General features: G+C 45.3%; 1 protein-coding gene across 4 annotated transcripts in view; it reads right to left on the reverse strand.

The window, feature by feature from the left end:
- Positions 1-25,465, reverse strand: part of Pbx1 (PBX homeobox 1) — a 309,784-nt gene that overhangs the window by 81,635 nt on the left and 202,684 nt on the right. For all 4 annotated transcript variants that reach the window (XM_039090792.2, XM_039090794.2, NM_001100681.2 and 1 more), the window contains exons 3-4: positions 9,477-9,721; positions 3,460-3,650 (exon numbers count right to left, since the gene is read on the reverse strand). In XM_039090792.2, coding sequence (XP_038946720.1) covers positions 3,460-3,650; positions 9,477-9,721 — 436 coding nt within the window. The remainder of the gene's footprint in view (positions 1-3,459; positions 3,651-9,476; positions 9,722-25,465) is intronic.

Genomic DNA, 25,465 nt, shown 5'->3' on the forward strand with positions numbered 1-25,465 from the left:
TACACCTCTAAGCATCCATGTTAATATTGCAAACCCCAGTGCAGCACACCACGAAAATCCTATAAGCTTTTTGCTTTGAAACTACTAAATGCTTAAAATTTTATCCCCTTTACTCTCTTTAAGAGGACACAATTTTTAATGCTGAATAAACTAGCCAAGATGGATAGTACACAGGATGAGACGATAAACAGATGAAAGAAAATTTAAGTTCAATGTTGTTGGCATTTGTACATCAATGTGAGGCCCAAAGAAAGGCTGAAACCCGGGTTAAAGAAATCCAGATCAAGAGCTCAGTTTAGAAGTATGAGTACAGGAATCTAAGGTCCCTGATATATGATACCTTCTCCTTCAAGTGACTGGGATAGTGGCCACAATGGGGGTCTCACCTTGTGATTTGGTTAAAGTTTTAATCGGAAGAGTTTGTCTTGCAGGCCACCAGAAAGAAAGCAAGCAGTCTGATTGGGAAGTGCTTCTAGAGAAGGGTTGCCTCCACAAACCAAAGTTCTGTAAGTCCCGCAGGGACAAGAGGGGGAACAAGAGGGTTTATTGCACCCGACGTTCAGATGTAGTCACTGACTCTGGACAGCTTGGCTGAAGAGCCAGCAGAGCTATCCCCAAACTGAAGCCAACACAACTGCAAGGGCGCAAACTTGCATGGTCTTAAGCTGCTCAATTTGTGGTAATCTGCTACACAGCAATTGAAAGCTGATACTAGGCATTTCCCTCCATGAAGGAGTGTAACAGTCACTTCTACACACCTATTAGATCACAAAGACTAATCCCATTACTAAATCAAGTCCTCTTTGTATTTCGTTTGTCTACCATGAAATCTTTTCTGATGAATCCCTGCCCGTCAGATGCATGGTTCAGGGGTAGAGGGAGGGGGTGTACAGGATGGGATATGAATATTCACAGTGAATGCTGAATCGATCCCTCCCTGGGGTTGGCCTAGCTCGCTCATCCAGTTACTGGTGGGTGAGTTATCAGGACGTTTGGATATGCTGTTATTTGTGAGCCGGGCTCTGCTTCACGTTGGGCTGCATTTAGGCTGATGCTCTGCTGGCAAATATGTAGCCACACAAAGACATGAGATGGCCAATGACAAGAGGCTGCCTGTGTCCAAGGGTCTGGTGTGGTGATCTGAAAGTTTCTTACCCAAGTAAGAAAGAGAACCTGCCTTAGAGTGACTGCCCTTCTGGTTCCAAATGGAATCATCTAGACAGAGGCCAGTGGAAGGAACAAATGTGAACAAAACATACCTAGTCCAGTGTCTTATTAGAGTCTGACCTTGAGCTGGGTGCAGTGGAACTGACGCTAAGAGAGACCCATAAGCACAATGGTTCTCTTATGTTCATTTCTCCAGTTTCTTTCTTGAGAAACAACAGCAACAAAACAAAACACCTCGACAAAAAAACAATCTAGACCCAACATTTCTCTTTGATTTTCTTTCTTCTCCCTCTCCCTCTCTCCCCCTCCTCCTCCCTCTCTGTCTCTGTCTGTCTCTGTCTCTGTCTGTCCCTGTTTCTCTGTCTCTGTCTCTGTCTCTGTCTCTGTCTCTCTGTCTCTCTGTCTCTCTGTCTCTCTCTCTCTCTCTCTCTCTCTCTCTCTCTCACACACACACACACACACACACACACACACACACACACGTATCCAGGATTTGCCAATGTAAATAGCAACTCCAGCATCTTAATTAAGGGAGTTACCATGGGGATGCAAGCAACACATGCAGCACAGTGGCCACTTCGGCCTAGAGGAAGGACCAAGACAGAAGCCACCAGTCGCTCACATTGTGTAGAATGGTTGCCTGAAAGAAACCAGGCTGGCTGTAGGCCACTGGGCAAGAGAAACAGAATCCTGCTGAAGGTCTGATTTCACCAATGCCTATGTCCCTTCACCTACACGGGCAAGCTGTCTCACTTTTATTTAAGATTTTATTTTTACTTTTGATTATTATATATGCTTGGGGTGTGTGTATATATAGCTACAGTGTCCATGTACCTCTGGAGGTCAGGGAAGGGCTTCGGTTCCCATGAAGCTCAAGGCAGCTGCAACCTGCTCCCTGTGTTCTTACTGGGAACTGAACTCAGGTCCTCTGCCAAGACAGTTTGTGATCTTAATTGCTGAGCCATCTCTTCTGTCTTGTCCCCCTTTTAGGACAGGATCCTTTTGGCCGACAGGTGTATCTTGCTGTCTGGCATTCTCATTTTGTATCTCATGCAACCCAAAAACATACTGAGGAAAGGGAGGTGGGAGAAGATGCTGGGGGAGTTTTAAATGGGTCCACCGACCACTGAAGCCTACCACCGTGAGAAAGAGAAGACGCCAGGGGAACTGAATAATGCATGACATCCGAGAGGAAAGCAATCCTGGAAGAGCTGTGAATCTTTCAGTCTGACTCAACAGGAACAAAACTATATACACCATGAAATGGTGTACGGACCATGACATACTAACATTTGATAATAAAAGCTTTACGCTGGAAATATTTTCCAGGGTTGTGCAGACACAAAAGATGACCAATTCAAGATGAACTGTGGTCTACAAGGCAGGCCTAAACCATGGGACAAATTTGTAGATCAACTGTCAAAAAAAAAAATCTACTTCTAAGTAAAGGTAAACTCTGATTAGTACTCTCTCAGAGGCTGGAGAAAAGAAGCCACAGGTTCTAATCACTTCACATCACTTCACTGGTCCATAGAGTAGAAGAATTAAGAATTGGTTCTCAGTCTTTTGCTTTAAATTCTCATGAGGTCATGAGGGTTTTTTTTTTTTAAGGACTGTTCTAGACCTTTTTTTTTTGTCAAACATATATAAGTAAGGCCATGAGCACCACTGAAGCCAGATAGAAAACATCAAACCAAGCCAGTGGGTCTCTATCAAGCCACCTTCTTGACTGTCTATGCTCAGGGAAGCATGAGTTGTTCAACTGTGAACTTCTTAAGCAGCCCCCAGTACTGTGCACGGTAATCTACTATGAAATAGTCCTTGAATTCAATGGAGTACTCTCTCTCTCTCTCTGGAGTATGGGAAAGATCCCAACTTTCAAGCAGTTAGAAGCCTTCTTGGAGGAACTGTCATTATGGTGTGCTAATAAAGTCAATGAGTACATAGTTATGATATGTTCGTGTAAGACAAGGAAATAGTGCTGTGTAACAACAGCAGCAACAGCAGCAGCAACAACAACAACCACCCCTTTCGGGCCTCTCACTGTTACCTGTGCTGCTCACCCAGAGGACCAACAGGAATGATAAACATCTCCCACAATCATGTATTCCGCCAGTACTATATGAAACCAGCGGGCTATCCTGTCTCCCAGACTGTGTTTCTCAGACCTTAGACCTTTACACAAGCTAGAGCATGGCACAACATTCAATGGAGAACTGAAACTTTGGAGAGAGTCAAACCACAAACCTAGACCCCGCTGGATTCTCTTTCCAGACAACCGGAAGGACTCACCTCGCATCCAGAAACCGGGAGCGCAGGATCATGACTGCCTCGCACGTGCTTTGCTTCAGCTGCATCTGGATGGAGCTGAACTTGCGGTGAATAATGCTGACCATCCGCTCGATCTCCTTCGGAGAGATGGGTCTGGTCCGGCTTTGCTCCCGAAGGAGGTTCATCACGTGGGTGGTGAATTCATTGCATGCCTGCAGAGGCGACACAGTGAACATGGGGTGAACTGAAATTCATACTTTGGCAAAGAGTCTACAGTACGGAGCTGGGGCGCTTTTCTAGACACTGGTATAAGTGAAGAAAACTAGAAGGCTTTACGACATTTTGCCAAATGTAATAGCTAGAATAAATGATTATATAGAAAATCCTCTTCTCCCCAGTGGCTCTAGCTCTATTTGGCACTGGCTTCAAATTCTTAACAGAAAATAAAATTCTGAACCGTTTTAACATCATTTTTCCTTATGATTTTATGGCATTGAAAGGGGAGATACTTAACATCCACCCCTGCCTTTTGCCCCTATGTTAAGAGCAGAGTGACTTGGGGTCAAATACATTATGAGCTTTCTCTGTCTTTCTCATTATTCCTGATATGGTTGGGCTTCCAAATATTCAATTTTGGGATACGTAAACAGCCAAAAAGAGTTCAAGTGGAATCAAAAAATAAAAAGCTCTAGAACTCTTCCTGGAGATTTCTCATTACTTGGCTTTGAGTTTTATCTAAAGAAGCCCCTTTGCTCCTTGTCCATAACACAGAGGGTGTGCCCTCAGGAACCTTATAAAAAGAGTGCCCAGTGTGATTTAGAGGGTCCGCAAAGCACCCCTGTAGGAGCACATTATCAGTCAACCACGGAAGTCTAAGTGGGATCTTCATGGCTTTCTTGATCGGTTGGGAAAACCATGGTCTAAAGGGAAAAGGGGATTTTTCCGAAGGAGGCAAGAAAGGCTAGAGTGAGCCCAAAGGCTTCCTATCATTATGGGCCGGGAAATTCAGAGCCTGAATTCGCTCTTTGAGAAACCACTACCCTCTCTTTTAGTTATTAATACTTAACATCCACAGTCTAGTTTCATTAGGTGAACACTCAATAAAATATCTATTCACGGATTAACTCACAGCGCTGCTGTACAACAGTATTAGATTTGTAATGAAAAGGGCAAGACAGTGCTTTGAGAACTTCGAACTTGGGACTCGAAGGACCCCGAATTTAATATAAAGAGCAGAAACTTGCTTATTATTGACAATATTGCATCACTGGGTTTTTAGAGCAGAAAGCTCTTTGTATGCATCAGTAATGCAGTAGTGATTACAGAAGCCCACAGTCACGGGTTATTTATGGAAGAATCCTTTGGGTTTGGATGACCAAACTAACACGGGCAGAGGCACCCATAGGTGGCATCTGAAACCCACGGTGGAAGCCTGCTTTGAACCCTGCTCCTGTAAACATTGTTGCGAATTCCTGCATTACCAAAAGGCACATTTTATTCATGTGAGAGATTTAATGACTCTTCAACCCTCCAACACACTAAATGGTACTCGCGCTCTTGTGCACAGGGACCTAGACGTAAAGAAGACCACTTGTATGGACCAGGAACTGGGCGAAGTGACAGGCTGCCTGGGTCCCTGCCTGCAGAATTTGGCAGGAATGGCATTTGGGGAAAGTTCTTTAACATATCTGTGTCCCGTTTCCCTTTGTAAACTGGGGGTGATAATATGCTACTTTACACGGCACAGCAGAGGTTTGCAGAGTTACTATGTGTGCAATGCTTATGTGGGCCACAAGTGCACGTCTTCATTATGACTTCGTGACACAGAAGAGGACTCAGGGCCTGGAGAGATGGCTCAAAAGCTGGCAGGACTCTTTGCAGAGGACACGAGTTTTGTTCTCAGCACCCATGTGGCAGATCACAACCACCTGTAGCTCCAACTCCAGGGGATCTGATGCCCGTTTCTGGCCTCCTTGGGCAGTGCACACAGTGGACTTAGAACCACTCAGGCAAACTATTTAAACTATTTATTATAATATAAATATAGAGGCGACTTAAGAAATCCACCATACTATCCTGACAAGAGTAAACATCTGCAGACTTCATTTCAGTCTTGGTAAAATAAATGTGACAATAAATGTCCCCTTTTCTACTCTGCAGGAATATGCTGAAGAGCAAGCCACAGATGGGTCTATGTAGCATTCTCTATTCAGAAAAGTGTCTGTTACAGTTTTATTCCCAAACTAAACCTAGGCTCTGGAACTGTATCACAAAGACAGGGAAGTGAAACCTGGCAGTGAGCTGGCAGGGATTATGAGGCCCTATGACATAGAATAAAGGGCTAGGCTCACAGCAAGAGCACAGCCATCTTTCTGAGGAAACAATGCAATCTGCTGGGCTGCAGCATCCCTACCTCGAGGGAACTATCAGGGAGCAAGAGCTGCAGGTTAGGAGGGGTTGTCAAATTTACCAGCTCTCGGTTGGAAAGCCACAGTGCTTGGCTAATAATAACACGCTCCATTACAGTGAATCAAAATACTCACAATATCTGGTGTTTAGTCAGGGCATTTTATTCCGGGGACTTTGATGCTCCACAATGAGAGGACAGTGGGGTCCTTCCACCCACTGCTGTGGTAGAGCAAAGCAGCCGCTAAACAGCTGGGAGAACACACAACCGAGGCTGTCTTAGATACATAGGGCAAAATGATCCAGATTCTTCTAGGATCTGAACCGCCTGTAGCAACCCCTCAGCTCCCTGCCATTGCAACGTTAGAAGCTGGGATGCTTCTGTTCACTCAAGAGCTCACAGTGTACCAGTAAGGTATGTATTTGAGGTTAAAACGTTATAGACTTTTCAAGGTCCAATGGTCTTTGCTGTGGACAACTAAGGGAAGCGTGAAGAACTCAAGCTACCTGTGGAGCAGAGCTTCTACAAAGAAGCTTTCCAGGGATAGCAGGAGACATTACCAACTAAAGAGAAGCCCATGTAGGGAACCTCACAAGGTTCTAGATTTTGCCCAACATCCTGCATGTCAACCCATCTTCCTGACTTCTTCTGACTGAGAAGAGGCACTAGGCTCCTTCACAGAGATAAGTGGATCTAAGAGCTCCCTTTGCTGTGTACTGAGTTATCCTAGCCCAGGTCAGCACCGGAGATGCAGCTCAGTCAATACTCCAGTGGCATCATTTATGAAAGCTGACGAACTCAAAGGAACAAGAATACAAGTATGTTAGCTCTTAACTACCTTCGCCACCAACATTTTTTTTTTTTTTGCTACAGAAGTGTTTTATTAATGTCATTTAACAGGGATGACAGTTTCTAGATGTTTCTTTATTTAATAACCTTTGTATGAAATAGCTCGTTCAGGTGGGTCTATTTGGAGGGCTGGGGGGTGAGGGATGAGTTAGAAGTTAATTATTGTGCGGTTACTTGTTATCAGTATACAAAGAACAAAACAAAGGTAGCAGAATTGACAGTGACAACTACTAACACGGAGGATGACATTTTACTCGACTGAGGTTCCCTACATTTAACAAAGCCCCCATGAGGAAGTGTTGCAGAAGAATGAAGAAGATGGATCTTCTTCACACACACCAGCTAAAAGGTTAACAGCGCCATCGCCACACAAGGTGCTATTTATTATAATTAACAAACTAATTTTAATAAATTATTAAGCATCCAGAATGTGTTAAGCAGAATTCACTTCTTACCCCCCAAAACTGTCTGCATAAATAAGGGGACATGATGCTTTGTTTCCCAGATCTAATAAATACACAGGACAAGTTGGCCACTGCTACATTTGCATAATCTGTTGTGTACCCGAGGGTTTTCCCTAAATTCTTCACTTCTGACATCTTTATGATTTCAAATAGGAAGGAATCCATGAGAAAGTTCTAGAGAAAACATTTTTACCACTAGTTTGATGTCAGCAGTCCAACCCAAAGAGATAACGACACACTTCTTATTCAGTGTTGACTACCTTATATTTACTAAATGGAGGCAGGCCTTATTTTAACAATAGCCCTTGGCCCAAGGGTCACAACAGGATTCTATGTCAACTTCTATTCCTCACCGGATATGTGACCTCAGCATCATGCTTCCCATTTTCCACCTCACCTTCCTCACGTCCTTAGACAGTCCTAGGCACCCAACATCAAAGTGGCTTGAAGATCAAGCGAGATTGCACTGGACCAGAGGTTTCGCGGTGAGTACGTTATTGAATGGGCTACTACTGCCTGAGCGGTGGAATTTTGCATGGCAACAGGAAAGAGAGAACGGAGTTTCAATGGAGAAATCAGTTCTGTGCTGTATACATCCCAAGCTAACAATGAAGCCATCCATCAAAACCCTCAAGCCTAACACGCATCGCAGTTGCGCGATTGGAGGAAGCTGCGTTTATTCTACGTTTCTTTCATGCCTTGATTAACTGGCATGAGTTACCTGAGGTGTCAGGTCTAGGCAGGTTGATGGGAAGAGGCCACGCTTCCTGGAGAAGGTGAAGTAAGAGTAGTATGGAGGGGATAAACTGAGAAGCCATCTGGAGATCTTTATAAGAAAAGTCTGCACGTGCATCTTCTAAAGTCCCACCGAGTTAGTGCAGAGTCCAGGTTCGGGATGACCCAGGTGGAGAAAAGCACCATTAGCAGGTAGACCAACTCATCCCAGACTCTCCTGGGACCTGAGAAAAGTCTCTGGGAGCCAAGATGTGTCAAGAACACGTGTTCTTTTTCAAGAACACATAGGGTAGTGTTCTCATAGTTCCAAACATGCTGACTTATTTTTTTCTCCCCTTCAGCTCCCACTGCACCTTGTCTGGTGGTTGAATTTTCACTGTGACTAACTTAAGGAGGCATAGCATCTCCTCCTGTGTAAGAGAGTGGATTTTGTGGGTTTCCACTCCAAAGGTGGACAGGGGTGCGCTCATGAACCTTTCTCCACTTTAAATTTTAAAATGCCCATTTCTGTTTTAAAATTTAAATTTTCTATTACGTTCACATTTGCTGGCTAACTAGGCAATCATAAGTAGACTGTTCTCTGCCCCCCTCTTCCTTTTTGGCCCACAAAAAAATGGTAAAAGAAAATCTAATTCAAGGAAAGACATTCATATAGAGCTGGAGTTCAGCATCAAATCCAACAGGGACAATGAATATATTTGTCGGTTAAAGAAACAGGAGATCTGGGTGTTAAAGGACACCTGACAGAGCACTGCGGTTCACAATGGCTGGAGTAATGGCACTGATATAGAAGTCCCAGTCTATGGGGGACAGGTGGGCTTTCCCTACCAGGGAGAGCTCTGGCATTATATGGTACCTCATTTCTTTATGCTACTTTGTGACTTAAAGCAATCCTAGTCTTTCCAAAGGACTTCTATGACCCTTTGTGAATCTACAGTTTTCTATCTTTGGGGTACGGCATGCACATATATGACACCATCAGAAAAATGCTAGGACTGGAATTGAAGGTGGTGTGGCTCTAGAATAGCTCTTGAGATGACTTATTATCTCTGTGGAGAACTGTATGTCACACCACATATCACACATAGAAAAGAAGGCACGTTTGGCTCAGCTGACCCCAGCATGGAAAGGTCAGGTCCAAATGTCCCTTCCCATGGAATTCTCTGAGCATTCAAAAGAGTAATGTTCTTCAACTTAACAGCAAGCATCGGCCGAAGGAAGCCAGCGATCCCTGTAATTGGGTTGCAATTCTGACAATGGTCTGTGTGCTCTAGGGAGAGCCAAGCATGTTCTATGTTTACAGATGTTCTAGAGTTCCCAGCACAGGAGACTCCTTACATTGGCCACTCATATTTCTTTCAGTCATCATTTGCAACATCATGGTTATAGTATCTTGTCCCATGTAAGGCCTAGGTTTTCAATAGTTGAGAACAGGCTCTTGAAGGGACTCAAGGTTCTAAGATAAGCCCTGACCTATGGGAAAGGCTGACCAAGACATGTTCATAGGCTGTGAGGCTGCGGTTTGTTCTGCCCTTCCTTGGCCAATGACCACCATGGTGCCCAGTCTATAGGGGTATGGTTACCTGTTCATACTTCTCCAGCTCTGTGTGGTAGATTTGTCTGATCTGTGAGAGTTTGGCTCTGTAATCGGAATGCTCCACTGAGTTGTCTGAACCTGCACCCCCAGAAGCTGCCGCTGCTGCCGCTGCCGCTGCCGAGCCTCCGCCCTTCTCAGGCCCCGCCACCCCTTCTGCTAGCAGCATGTTGTCCAGTCGCATGAGCTGGGGGTCTGTGGGCTCCTCTTCTTGGGCTCCCCGAATACTCAAAACTACGGAGAAAGACAAAGGGAAAAAGAAAGGATTAGCAGCGGCAACTCGGAAATCATTTACCAGACACAAACTATAAGAATCCAACTGTTTCCCTCAGTTAAGCCAGCTTCCAGATCAAGTGTCATATGGTATGTGGAGATCAGAGGACAGGAAGGACATCGACTGAGAAGATGGGAATGTGGAAGGAGATACCTGCTTTGCTCCAAAGAAACTACTTATATGAGATACCTAGGATAGGAGAACAGTGGGGTTGAGACCAGAAGAAGGGGCAAGGGAGAGTTAGTATGATACATGTGGGGGTTCTCTTGGGGAAGACGAAAGAAGTTTCTGGAAGTCAGACACTGTGGGTCACAGCTATAATCCCAGCACTTAGTGAACCCAGGAAGGCCAGGAGTTCAAGGTCATCATTGTGTATTTGTGTTCATGTGCATGTGTGAGTGTAGGTGTGTTTGCTCATGAGTGCCAGCCTGGGCCATATGAGGCTTTGTCTCTACCCACCTCCTAACAAGATGGATAGCGAAAACACAACCATGTGAATTTAGTTAATGCCGCTAACCTGCACATTACAAAACTGACAAAATTCCCGTTATATGCGTTTTACTACCATCAATGTAGGACTGCAAACATTAATTATAACAAAATGTGATTTTTTTTACTTTAATCTTCAAACAGCCAGGTTTCAAACAAACAAACAAACAAACAAAAAAAGAGCATCTCTTACTTTACATTTTTGTTTGTGGCTTTTACTCTGTTAACTTTCACTGTAATATTGAATTAACCTGTGCTGTCATTTCCGAAATAGCTTCAGCAAGGTAAATCCAGTCCATGGAATTAAATCTTGAGAGATTTTCCCTGGACTGGCTGAAAGAATAGAGAGTAGTGTAGAAAAATACAAAGACAAATCGACCCTGGCATAGGACATGCTGCTTTTGAAAACAGAGCTCCATTTATGGTGGGTGGTAAGCTTTCTGTCCTGTGCAAAGTGAGGGTGTGGTGTTTGTAAGAAGCTGTTTTCATGGATTTGCCCAACCCTGAGTTCAGGTAGAACAAAGTTTCAGATCAAAACCAGGCTATGTTTTAGGGAAGCACCACAACTTTGTGGGTGGGGGTGACTTGAACTGAAGGAGATGAAGTGAGTTTGCAGAATGGCTCACAGGAGAGTTGCTTCTGTGCCTCCTGAACACAGCCTGCCTTCTGATAAACAAACCACTCAACTAAATCCAGTTGTGTCATCAGTCGCCAAGTTTTTGTTGAAAGAGAACAAGAAGACCATTTTCAGTGTTGGGAAAACAAACAAACAAAAAACCAAAAGCAATAACAAAAAAAAAATGGAGAGAATTCTGAGAACAGAAGAGGAGGGAAGGGCAAGGATGGAGGAGAGGAGATCTAGGTCCTAGTAGATGCGCAAGAACTGTGAGAGTCAAGAGCTGTTTAGGGTACGAAGAGGACAGACCAGAGCTAGCTGTCTCCTAGGCAGCTCTCCCTCCTCCAGGGGCTGTGGTGGGGAAGGTAGGAATGAACTCAACATAATGATGTGAGTATCACTGCTGGCTGTACCCACATGTTCCTGGCTCACAACAGATAGCACCCCTCAGAATGAAGTGACAGTGCATGCCTGGTCCAGAAGGAAAACTACAGCATGGCTTTCTTCCAACACAAGAGGAATGTCAAGAGTTGGTAGGAAAGGTTATCAAAGGTATTGCTTGATGACGACAGAAAGGAAAGAAGGAAGGAAGGAAAGATATAGACCAGAAAAGAAACCTATCTTCATGCATGCTATAATATCTGGGTACCCATTAGTTTTACCCTTTCATACCAAAAGCTCTTCCATGCACAAATCAAGTTGATACGGCGGGGATAACCGTAAGGTGAAATGATTGTAGAGGTATACTTGGAGGGTCCCCCTTCCATGAAATCTAATTCTGTTAGACTCAAACTTCCTATAGAAACAGCCCTTTAAGTGACAATAGAGTCATGTTCTTCTCTACGTTGCACATTTTTACTCAGATCTACAAAATCCTCAGACAAACTCAACACCAAAAAAGGCTCCTTAACATAGGAACTAGATGGGGACACTCCTTGTGGCCTGCCAGGCTCTGAGGACACTGAGCATCTAATCTTCCACATGTTGGGCCTCAAAGTCCAGCTGTCATCACATCCGAGGTAGGTACGAAGGCATCGTTTATAGGGCTTATTGGTATGTCTCTTCGCTTGGTGAATTTTAACCACTTTATCAAAAAAAAAAAATATATATATATATATATGAACTCTTCACAAATTTTAAAGAAGAAATTACCCCTGAGCTATTGAAAAATGAATATTGCTTTTCTGTTCTGAGGCAATATTTGAAGCCCCATTCATTCATTCATTCATTCATTCAACAAAGTCCTACTATACATATCCATACTGGTCTCAAGCTCATAAGGGCCCTGCTTAGCCTTCACTGTATGCTAGGATTACAAATACATCCCACTGTACCAATCTCTGAATCAAGTCTTCTTACTCAGAGATCCAGTCTATTTCCTTAAGAAGAAACCAAATCAAACTCGTTGGGATAAAGAAAAAAATAATTTTCCCATGATGCTAAATAAGACAGTAATATGTCCAAAGGTGTCTCCTGGTGACTCTGCAGCCTATGGCCCTTGCACGTGACCCATCACTAAGACATGATATCATCCTTTCTCACCCACAGCAGCACTGTCAAAAAGAACGTGCTACCCATCCGTTGGCACCTGCCATTCCAAAGCAATGTTAGGCACTTCTCTCCTCCAGTAAAACAGGTGCCAAAGATGGCCTCCTAAACTCCCAGCTTTAGCAAAACCAATCACGAGGAAGAATAAAGCTAGGTCAACTGGTACTCAGAGAGCACGGATCAGGCAGGTGGTCATGAGCAGGTTCGCACTGTTGGTTCCCATATACCCGATATTTCCTCAGCACATTCTCTCTCCCTACTCCTCTGGGTTTCAGTCATGCCTGTGCCTGGGTGCTTTTAAACAACCAAGTTCCTCCTCATAAACTCTCCTCAACCTAATGAATATCTTGCTTGCCCTTGATATTTTTGATCTTTTTCAATAAGGCGAGGATCTCCCTAAGGACGCTGTAGAGGGAATGCGGCCAACAATGGTGGCCTATTGTATAATAACATGCCTCGCCTACCTAGACTGGAAGTCTCTGCAGACAGTGCATTGGGATGCATTCCTCGGTGGCGAAAGAAGATTTACCTACGGAGCAGTGGGGCTGGCAACAATAAAGGCGCTTGAATTTTTTTACACGGTAAATGCTTTAAATAAATACTCGTTCAAAGGAAAGTGGGTTTGCGAAGACTTATTACAATTGTTTTATAGACGTGTTCTACCAGAAATTTGAAAATAAGAGAATGAAAAGATGCAGGGAAAAAAAAGTCCAGAAAGACCCCCCCCCACCCCACCCCCAAACAGTGCACCATTTAAATTATATTCTACTCATGAAAGACTACACTGGAAAATGTGCAAGAGCTAGACACAAATAGGGGAACACTTTGTTGTGCCATAGTACATGGGAGGCGACTGTTCTGATGGTCTTGGGGTGTGCATGTATGTTTAAAGAAGGCAGGGAATTTTGCAGGTCCTTGCTTCTTCCTAGGACAAGATTTCAAGATTCTAGTAAACAACAACAACAACAACAACAACAACAACAACAACAACAACAACCAGGTCTATGAATTCCCTGACCCGGAAACTGTTCAACTAGTCAGTTAAAAAGAAAATCCCACCAGCATTAAAGAAATAAGTGATACGGCTAACAGATGTGACGCTTCCTATTTATGGCTTGAAGTCAGTACTCTGGTGACTTGGAGACAAAATGTGTATTTAAAAGCTCCTTTTTATCTCTCCAGCACCATGCAAGACTCAAATGAACCTTTCACTGGGACACCGGAGATGTTAACACTCGTCCTCCAAGATCCAATTTCAACCAACCGAGCTGTTACCTAATCCAGCAGCCATCACATATGATCAGGTTGCCGCCTCCCTGATGGGTGCCCGGCACCCCTCCCTTCTTCCCATTCCATCTCCTGCCCAAGAGCTTTCCGTGAAACTGGGCTTTAAAGGGTCCCCATGCCTGTGCATGCTGGTGCATCCAGGGTTCTAACAGCCCCACTGGCTGTACCTAACACCAAGGTATTTATCCCGGTTTAGGTAATAATTCTTAAAGAAGGAGTTTCCTACCCACAAATCACCCCCTCCCATTCCAATAAAGACAGAGACCAGTCACGACGGGTAAGTGATTTACACAGAGGTTGTCACAGTCTTTAGAAGGCACCAGAAGTCACATTGCTGTTATCACTTGCCCTAGGGTTAATCCTGTGCTAAAACTCCAGAGATAAGGAGATTGTCACAGCCTGGTTGAAGCAGCTCTCACAACTGGCCACCTGCGGTTCAATCTTTATTTATTTTCTTCACACAAGGAGAAAAACAAACCAAACCCAAAGGCACATTCAAGAGAGCCAGTGGGAGGGCTGTGCAAAGGATTGTTTTGTCCTTGGCTGAGCAATACAGCTCGGGAACCGCTCCCTGCTGGTGCCCACTAGAGGGCACTCTCTCCCCACCGAGGACTTGTTTAAAGGGTCCCAACAGCCACCAACATCTCCATGGAGCTGGGGAACTGGGATCTGCTCAGATTTGAGCTCCCAAATGTGGGCAGACGGGGAGGAGAGCATATTAGCAGAGGACATTGTTTCAGGGTATGGAGTAAAACTTGAAACTCGCTTAGCTGGGCCAGATAAAGAGACCATTGGAAAAGATAACCCCTGGACAGACACAAGGCTAAAAAGCCTCTTCATGGTTTCAAAGCACCAAGGCAGAAGCTAGATTTTTACAGTCTCTGGAGCAGTTTGGAGTTCTGTCTTTCCAAGACGAGCTACCAACCCCAAGCCAGGCAGGACTTTGAAGCCAGTGGAGGAGCTAGGAGTAGTCTGCCCTTGTACTTTTAGAAACTGGAAAATGTTTAGCCCCTGGGACCCTTTGTGCACACTGAATTGCATCATCACCTGGCAATATAAACACAAACTCTGCTAGCACACTTACAGATTATAAAGGTGGGTAACTTTGCTAAAAATAAGGCAGGCTCCTGCCACCAAGAGAGTGAGCTCCTAGAAGCCAGTGGTGACCCAGCATGATCTCATGACTCAGGTATCGTGCATCTATTCAGGTCCTTTCAGAGCTCTTGTGCACGCAGCCGAGTAGGATGTAGGACTACGGCATCTTAGGCATCTGTGTCCCGCCACCCTTCTAGGCCAGGCAGTTAGTTCCTGGTGTGTGCACCCCCCTCCGGTTCTAAGTTGTACAGAGAGAACGCTTTTTCTCTCCCATCTCTTCCACACCCATTTCCCAAAACTAAGATCTGCCTTTCAAATGTGACCATTCTAAACAAGTAAGACTATGCTGACATTAAGGCAATGGCTTTTGGAGTGAGGGAGAGCCAAGCACAGGACCAGTATCTGTGAAGGGTTTCTCTGAGGCCTAAGATTACACCAGCTGCTTTCAGATTTGTAGATCTCCGCCACCCCACTACTCCACCACCCCGACCTTTCAGGGTGTGTCATTTCTGACAGGCACAGTCATCATCCACATACTGGTGGACACTCCTCCAGCAGGAAAAGGACTAAGCTAGGCGCTGATTCTTCTAAACCGTGTCGGGACCCATATCTCCCATTCCTTAGTAGCCTGAAGCTTGGGGTTGTACTTATGGGCGCTCATCCCTCCCAGTTCTCAAGCCTCTTCTGTCTTTGATGAAAAGCTGTCTTGGTGAGTTATTTTAAAGAGTCGTCTATCAAGTAAATGGAAATGATTAACCATTTGATTTCCCCAGTTTCACAATCCGGCATTTACAGGCAGCTGCCAGACAACGGTTGATGGATAGGCTCAGGAGAGAGCCTATCGGAGTTCACTGTCGGAACTCAGACTGTAGAGGACCAAGCGGGAATCTTCCTGGCTGCTGGCCTAGAATGGCCTCTTCAGAGGATTCCAGTGCACAGAATCTGGAGATCTGGGAATCACTCTGATACACGGTATTGTCCCCTTCGAATCACACAGGAGTTTGTTCGGGTCAGTGGTCTCCTAAAGTGTCACCATTTGGTATGAAGACAAGATATCTTTCAATCCTTGCAATATTTTCCTGGGTTCATTAATGAGCAGGTATATATAAACAGCATATGGGATCAGAAAAGGACTTGTCAACTTCCTTCCAACAACGAGATAGTGAGGTCTTCAAGTGTTTCAGTGCGAGCATATTTACGGAGTGTTTCTTATGGTATCATGGCTGCCCTGATTTTCAAAGGGTGCTCTAGCCAGGAACTGGAAAATGCACTCATTTCTTCCCACTTGGCCCAGAGCCGCAACACGTGCACTGCGGGTGAAGTTTTAAGGCAGGAGATGAAAACAAAAATACAGGGTACTCTTGGGGATGGTTTTTACTATTTTGAGCATTTATGTTTAGGAGTTTTCTCTAGAGACCTACCAAGTTTTTCCCGTCTTTTCTCTGGGCTAACTTCTGGCCCTTCTGGTCACAGGACTTGTACTTCTCAAGGGATGTACGGGCATGGATCCCATTCACACGTTCCCTGCTTGGCACACCGAGTCTCCCCGGGCCAGCTGGCAGGGAGAAAGCTAACTCACTGGACAACAGGCGCCTGCATTTCTGGACGAGTGCCGGCTGCCTGGTGACGGACTTACAGATCTTAATAGATAAAGCTTCTACAGTGGCTCAGGAAACCCTCTTTGTAACAAGAAAAGCTACAGAGGTTGGGGGTTGGGGCATGGCTTCATATGACCTCTGCCCTCAGATCTGTGTACTCAAGACATTTGAGGAAAGGGAATGAGGTAGGGGAGAGGGCCAGGGTAGGGTGTGTAAGGCCTGGGCTGCACATGGGAACTCAGGATGTGGAAAACCATTTCCTACTTAGTTATACATAAGAAGCATGGGAGATATGGAGCCAGTAGCTGGAGGATGCTGCGCTCTCCACAGAGAGGAAGACTTCTCTCTACAACAGCATCTCCTACAGCAAGTCACTACGGAAGGCGGGAGGGGTTCCTTAATGCGTTCTTGCCTCAAGCTGAAAACATTTTGTGGATTAAAGTCATCCTAAGATGTCCAGAACATTGCCTGGTTCTTGCTGGCTATGATAAGTTCCCCAACCCCACCAGCAAACTCTAATATCCAAGAAAATATAAGTGTACATTCAGGCTTCTCTTCACCCAGTTCTACAATGCAGCTTAAGGATCCTTGAGGAAAGTACAATGAGATAGAAGCGGGGATATCCCATGCTAACCCACATTCCAGACTCTTGCTGGGGGACTTTGCCTCATTTTAGTTTCAGTTTCCTCGTCATGAAATAAGTAGTGATGATACTGATTTGTCACCATTCAGACTATGAGTAAAATGAGGTTATTGTTATTTATGACGATGATGACAGTGACAATGATGTTTTTTTTTAATTTGGTTGGGTTTTTTTGGGGGGAAGGGGGCTCTACATAACCCTGGCTGTCCTGGAACTCACTATGTAGACCAGGAGGACCTTGAACTCACCTCTGCCTCGGGAGTGCTGGGATTAACACAGGCTCAGACCTATTACTACTACATCACTCCTGAGGCGAAGGCTGGAGGATCAGAAGTTCATTATCACCCTCGGTTACATACAACGTAAGTAGGAGTCTCCCCTGCACTTTGTGAGACACTGCCTTTCGGGGCTGATGCACTGGTAAAGGACCAGAAATGACAGACTTAAGAGTCTGGTGTCTGGTTCCTATATGTTACAAATGTGTAACAAAGAAAGAACTGGCACAAGCCAGTGAGTGCACCCACAAACACGGGCATGGGCAAATACATACACATAGGACTCGTGTGAGGACGAACAAGTCCTGGTCAGTAACAGCATCATGTCCCACAAACCAATCATTCTTCAGTGCATAAAATGTATGCCAATATAGCATCTGCTTTTTCTCCCCCTTCCCTGTTGCTGGGGCTCCTATGCTACTAATCTCCTAAGCACTGTAAGGTCCCCCTGCTTTAAAACTCTTGTGTTTTATTTATTGGAGGAGGAGGACCAGAGGACAACCTTGGATGTTGTTTCTTGGGTCCCACACTGGCTTTTCTTTTGAAATAGCTTCTCTGTTGCCTTCAGACTTACCTATTGGTCTAAACTCAACACAGGAGATGTCACAGGTACCCACCCACCTATCTCCTCCTCCCTGCTGTGCCTAAGTTGTGTGTGGTCTGCTTTTTATATAAACTCTCTGGACTGCATTCTCCCCAAGCCAGGAAGCATCTGTGTCCTCCCAGCCTTTCAGGGCTCACATTGGATATCTCTGCCACTCTGAAAGGCTTCGAGAGAGACCCTCGGGAACCATTCGACTCGGAAGTAACCTCACCTCGGTCAGACAAGCGAGCCTAGAAGTCTCTCCTTTAGTGGTTGCTTTCAGAATTCCATTAAAAATAGATAAATTCCAGTTAGAAGAGAGCAAAGACTCCATTCATATCCCGAGGTTTACGAAAGCAGGCTTCAGTTTGAAATTTGGTTAGGATTCAGTGCTCACAGAGAAACTCCATATTTAAAACATTTAAACCAGCTGCTACCGCAGGATGTGTGGCATGGGCGGGCGCTTGCTCTCACCTTATGGATGTCAATGCTTAGGCTAACAAATATCAGCCCTGAGCCAACGAAACTTTCCTGGCCATATTCACAAACTAAATAGTAGCAGAGATATTTTTCTGTCTAACTTTCTTAACGGTGCCATCAGCACAAAGTTGCTTACTTGTTTGTTTTGTGGGACTAGGGGTTGTACCTAGAGCCCACTGCATGCTAAGCAAGGACTCTACAAGTTATCTCTAACCCAGCCCAGAAGTAAGTTTAAAATAAAAACCATCATGTTCTCAAAGAAATCTTTCCAAGTTTTTTTTTCCCATTGAATAATCTGGGGTCAGCTTCCTTTACAATAGAGTGGGTGACCTGGAGATGTTCACAGACCCTGAGGGGCATTTGCCAAGTTCTTGGACAACCTAGTCCTCATACAATCTGTGTATCAATTTCCAATGGTGTAGAAGGTAACATACATGCTGTGGTATTTTCCCAGGTGCTGAAGGAGCACCCCACCCCACCCCTTCAGCAAGATGGAAATGCTAACCTCTGCTGGTAACAGCCAAGAGGAGGTGGGAAGACCAAGGACAGACAGACAAGGAGTTTATGTCAGGATCTAGAAACAGGTGCTGTGTTCTAGCTGCCGCCAACTTTTCGTTGGCCTGTATAATTCTATTTGTCTTTCCCTGTCTGTCAGACCTGTGACCTCCCTGAATAAGAGGACAGAAGCCAAAGGTCAGGAGAGAAAGGAAGATCACATTATGCTTGCAGAGAGCCAAAAGAAAAGACTTCTTGGGGCCTCTGACAACCATTATCACTTCAACCCCCACTGAGGGCAACAGAGCAACCTTTGAAATGTGCGTGTCAACCACATTAATATGCATGCAGCTCGGTGACTGTTATGATAGGACCTGGGCAAGAGACCACCTTGAAGGCTGGCACAGAGGTGAGAGTAAGGCATGATCTGCTTGTTTCAACTTTTGACAACTTGATTTTTCCCCAGTGTGCACAGCTGCCTGGAAGAAGGCAACTTTGTAGCTTTGGGTGCAGCTCACAGGCCACGTGACAGAGCCCCAACCAATGAGAGGCAAAAGGAAGGAGGGGTACAACTCTTTGGGAACTTCTTGAAAAGGGAAAACGCCCTTCTTGTGGCTTTCTCCTTTTCTTCTGCAGACGGCACCCTAGCAGTCTTGGTATGCTATGAGATGGATGGGGCACTGGAAGTCACACCCAAGAGGTAGATGCGAGTGATGTAGACGTGCGTGAACTTGGATATCAGCGTGGGCTCTCTCGCCTCTGGAGAATGAGAGACGAATAAAGCTGCATTTTGTTTAAGCCATATTTTGGGATTTTTCCGGAGTTTTGTTTACTCTTGGCAGCTTAATTAATCCAAGCTGATACAAACTGTTAAGAGGATAGGAATCTAGAAAGCAGAGCGATTTCATGTTGGTTAGAGAGTTACAGGGAATTAGAGAGAGGCAGATTTGGGGGGCAGCTCACAGCAAAAGCCAGTGACAGGAGAGCTTCTCCACTGGACAGAAAGGGGCTGGGCCACTAGGGGGCCTCTCCTGGATTCCCCCAGAGCCATGAGTGGAGGCTGGAGAAGCCAGAAGTCTTGGTGAGTGAACCTGGGAAGAAGATGGTACCTGGCTAGGGTACTAAGTGGTCTAAAAGAGTCATTGACTTTGACCAGGAATGCAGGGGCGGGGAGAGGAGGGTGTGCACATGAGCTGCTAGGAGTGCCTTGCTCCCTCCAAGATGAAGAGGTGATAATACCATGCTCAGTGGAAATTAAACTCAACTGACCTTGAAGCTGGAGGCAAATAGAAGAGATGTAGCAATCGGAGGGGAAGTTCTAACTATTTTAGACCAAGAGCTGGAAACATACCTACAGATACACAGCGATGCTTCCCCACACAACAGTAAAGTAAGGCTTGGAGCCAAAGCTGCCTTCAGAACGGGTCAGGTGCGGAGGACTGGGAGGGAGGTGGGCTGCTCTACTTACAGAATGAAGAGCAGCCATTCGTTATGGCTTCCACACATCACCTCAGCTAAGACACTGGGTTTGTGCGCATGTGCATTAACTTTCCATTTTCTAAAGCAGCACACACCTGTCCTGCCAAGACAGTGATCTCAAGAACCCCATCTCAAAAGCCACCGGCTCCCCAACCTTTATTGATAACAAGTCACCAGGCTATGCCATTCTCCATACAAGGGAGACAGAACACAGCAGCACAGAGACAAACAAGAGGCTTTTTCTGCTTCTCAGAACTTTCTGGCAATCTCCAGAAGCCCCCAGTCAACGAAGATTAAAGACCAGATAGGAACACTGAACGCTGACTGTCTAGAGTCTCATCACAGAGAGAGACACGAACTGAGGAACCCTGGTTGCGTTGGTGGGTAGGATGTGGGCAGGGCATTAGGGTTCTGAAGCTCTAGGTTGCAAAGCATACCTGTCACAATCCCTTGTTTAGTCTCTACATAAAAGAGACAAATATCTCATAGAGACCAAGAAAGCTGGCCTGCTGCCTTTAGGTGAGTGTGTGAGCTTGTCTCAGTAGGGTATTCAGAACCTGTACCTTTCCCCAGGGACTCAGCCCTCTAGGGTAGCATTGTCTTCCTGGGCTCTCCTCCATGGTGCCTCTCCCTCTCCTCCCAGCACAGCTAAGTGGCTGACTCATGAACACATAGGCACCTGCTGGCCAAGTGGGTGGCACTTATCCTGAAGTCGCGCTCAGGCACTTACGTTCTATCCTGAACAGGCCTTCTCAGACGCCGATTCTGGTTTCCAGGGGACATTTTAAAGGAGAAGTAGATTTCGAGCAAATGATTGCAACTTATGGAAAATAATGCGCTACTTAGCGTCTGCAGCAGACATCCTGGCAGGCAGCGAGGGGAAGCAGCGCCGGAGCAGATGGGCGCGATTAGGCTCAGATTTTCAGATGGGTTTTTTGTTGCTGCTGCCTCTGCTTGTTTCTGCACACTTGTGACACCAGAAACTCAGGGAGAGTGCCCACTCCTTCCCTCTGAGCCCTGAGAGACAGCTCCCTACCCCCATACTTATGCTAGAAGCACCCACCCCGAGGGGAGGGACAGTGGGCATCATGATTGGCACGATCAAAGTGTGTCTGTATCACAAGGCTCTGGCTAAAATACATCAATGGCTGGCAGAGAGATGGGTAAGGCACTAGCTTTGTTTTCCGTTAAAGATTCACCTCGCTGAGGCTGGGCCTTACTTACCTCTGCTCCTACCATATTTCCCCCCAAAGATGTGCCTTGTTTCTCATTCACCTAGTGAGCCAACATCTCCCCAAATATATAATAATGGCTTCAAAAGTTCCAGAGCTTTTCCTCCATCATCACCATCACCATCACCATTACCATCAACACCACCACCACCACCACCACCACCATCACCACCACCACCACCACCACCATCATCATCATCATCAACATCGAATCTCCAGTCTGGCTTAGGAAGCACCTTGGGATGGCACTTTATGAGCCTCTCTGGACTTGAGGAGAGCCAAGCCAATAGCACACAGTTTTTGATAGGTGTATGTGTGTGTGTGTACATGTGCACGGTGTACATATGTGTAGTGTAAGTGCATGTATGTACCTTCGTGGAGAAATGCAGACGACTGGCTCTATCACCCTCTGCCTTATTCATTTAAGAATGTGGAATCAGCTCACAGCCATCAAGGCACATGTGTCCTGATGCCACCTATATAACCATGCGGGTATAGGGATGTGCAGTCACACCTGAGTTTTCACGTCGAGACTGGGAAAGTGAACTCAAGCTCCCATGAGTATGCATGACATCCCTTATAGTACTGGGAGAAGACATCACTGTAGCCAGGAAACTTGGGCAGGGGATTGAGTTTCTTAGTTTAAAACACAGCTGCCATTTCAGAAGCCAAATTCACTTCTCTCTTTCTACATTGCTGCTTGGCAACGCAGTTAGCACTGGGCTTGACTGCAGACAGGCCATGCCCCTTATGTCTAAGTGTCAGCTTCCCAGATCGGCGAAAATAAAGTTCTGTTTTGGCACAAGGTCTGATGTAAAGCAGACTGGCACCAAACTCACTATGTGGAGGAAGATGGTCAACTCCCAATTCTCCTGCCTCTATCTCCCATCTTGCAAGGGCTTGGGATTACAGGTGCACACCACCACATCCACCTCAAAACAGAATTTCCTCAGCTTGCTCAACAAGCTATTCCTCCAAAGACCTGAATGATCACCCTAGCAGACAGCTCCCAAGGATCTGGTCTTGGATGGCTCATGCCTCAGATACAGAGACCAGAAGAGAATGAAGGTGAAATTCTTCAGAATCTTAGGAAGAGGAACAATTTCATGAAGTAAAACTGACAGAACCGGAGCATCTCTGATGACGTTTTTGTGGGAATAAAACTTTACCCATCAACTTGTCAAAGTTTAGCATAGGTACTGGAATGTTCTGCTGATGGTATGGGAGACTAAGCCTGTTATTGTGATACGGGAACTGAAATGCACTGGAGTCAGAAGGGTGGAAGGACTGTGTGGGTAACCTCAGTTGGGGCTCCTTCCCTGGTCCGGTCTCACAGCTGCCTTTCTTGGTGCTCAGGGGTGGAGTGGGCAGTCGGCCATTAAGGGGCAGCCTGCAGCTTCACAGGACAGGGGTCAATGTTGGCTTCTATGCTGTCTTTTACAGAAATCTTTTCTGTTCTTCCTAAACTAGCCTACACCAGTAAAGCTGGTAACAAGGTGTCATTTCCACAGCTTCAAAAATGCCCCTTTTCTGTCCCAAGAGAAGCAGGAAACTCACAGAAGACTTTGCACACCACACCACCAGAAGTTATGATGAAGCCAACGGTTCTTTTAAAAGGTGAATTTGCCTTTGCTTGCAATGCCAGGAGGCTGAGAGCTGGATGCTACTCTTCCTGATAAAGGACGGTGGTTACCAGTTGGTACTACCCCTTGGTTTTTGGTTCAGCAGCACCCACTATGATGATCTTCCAGTTCCTGGCCCTCGATCCATTTTGCAAGCCAGAACCTCTTCACCACCTCTATGCCAAGATGACCCAAGAGCCCTCAGACATAGTACAGAGAAAGGCACCTTGAAGGCTCTAAGAAAGAAACGCCTAGCCCTGTGTCAAGATCTTACAATGTTTGTAGAAAAAAAATTCTCCCTAAAGAAAAGTTAAGATGTTATGAACCTTTGAGATTGACCTCTAAATGGGCACCCAAGTCATGGCAACATCTGAAAATAAACTAGCTAGTTTGAGACTTGTTAAGAATTTATCCAGGGTTAAATGGCTCTGCCTCCTCTTCCAGCCAGCATCCCAAGAAACAGAGATTGGTACAGATCTAGAAACATCTGCTTTAGGCAAATGAATAATAAGTTTTTGTTTTAAAACTTGGGGTCACCATGACACGCTGCAGAGCAGAGAGTAGTCCAAAAGAGGCAGGGATGCAAGAAAAAACCCAGATAGATAACGATGCATAGAAAATAAGAAGCAGGTTTTTCTTTAATTCTTCTCTCTGCGGGCCACCCCTGTGGTCCTGTGATTGGCTGGCCTCCAGAATCCAGAAACACTGTAGTAGGTGCCAGTGTCCTGGGACTAACTACTCAGTTTGACTCCATGAAATTCAGCCCTGTGGTTCATCTCACGACTCTTATAAAGATTCCTGGGACTGTTTTAAAGATGCTAAAGTAAATGTCAAGGAACAGCTTCCCCACTTATTTTTTCTGATGGCTAAGCATTTTCTCAATTGATGTGGAGAATAAAAGATACCTACTATCTCAGGTGGGCAGCCCTCCTTCTTCCTCTCTCCCTTCTTCCCTCCCCCTCTCTCTCCCCTCACTCCCACATATGCACAGTGCACTCAGAGTACTCACAAATGTAAGACTACAGATCTAACACAGCCATCCAGTCAAGTTTTAAACAATAGCCCAGATATGGAAGCTATAGTTCCTATTACATGAGGATGGACATGCTGAACTCGTGCATTCATTAATTCTTCACAATGAAAAAAGGGAAATTTAATGCTTATACGTTAAAGCCTGTCCAGTGCTCAAATCGGGTTGAAAACTTTGCAGTCACTTCCATGGCTTTGTTTTGGTGTGCAAAATTTACTATGGTTCCTTTTGAGTTCTTCTTCCAACTACAAACTAATTTAAGTTTACAAGGAGAAGAAACCCCTGTGGGTAGAATTCATCCATTTGAAGAATATGCTGATCTTGAAGAAACTATGATTTCCCTAGAAATCAAAGATCAAAGTTGGAGAGGGGAAAGCATTTAAGGAAGTAAAGAGGACTCAGGGAAACAAAAAAGGCTTCTTAGGGGAGGGAGACAAAATAATTCACAGAATGTTTCTGGATCAAGAAGCATAATGGGGACACACGTCCCAGTGGTGAGGACAGAGCATCACACTATGTCCCTTCTGCTTCATGCCTTAGTGCCTGCTCCTGCAGGGGAGACATACCCTTTATACCCAAGCAACAGCCAGGTTCTTGGGGATTGGCATTCTCTGCCTTCCAGAAAGAAAGCTGGGAATGCAAGATAAGAAGGAACCCAGCTCGGGTGAACTGTGCCCAATGCCTAGCAATTTATAGCGACTTACCCTTGGGCCCCTTCTTTTATGAAATATACTTAGTTTGCTTACCCATTAAACTTAAAAAAAAAAATCATCTTTCGGGGTAGGTTGGTTGCTAAGCTGGTAAAGTGTTTGCCTTATTAGCGTGAAGAGCCTAATTCAATCCTTAAGGATCCACATTGGGAGGAGGAGGGGAGAGCCAGGTATGGTGGCACACTCTCATAATCTCAACCCTGAGAAGGTAGGTAGAAACAGATGAGTCCCTTTCTAGGGCTGGTGAGCTTAGCCTAACTGACAAGGTGAGCCTGATCTGTCAGTTATAGATCCTGTCTTTAAAACAACAACAACAACAACAACAACAACAATAACAACAACAACAACAATAACAGCAACAAGTGAAGACAGTAGAGGGAGGAAGGGTTCCTAAGGGATGACATCCAAGATGGCCTCCATATGCATATGTGGTACATACGCTCACAGACACATCATTCCCTGAGTGAGCACTATGTCCTAGACAGATACTGAGGGCCTGCAAATACAAAGACTAAAGAAAGG

The sequence above is a fragment of the Rattus norvegicus genome, chromosome 13, assembly GCF_036323735.1.
Source record: "Rattus norvegicus strain BN/NHsdMcwi chromosome 13, GRCr8, whole genome shotgun sequence".
In the NCBI taxonomy this organism is placed as follows: Eukaryota; Metazoa; Chordata; class Mammalia; order Rodentia; family Muridae; genus Rattus; species Rattus norvegicus.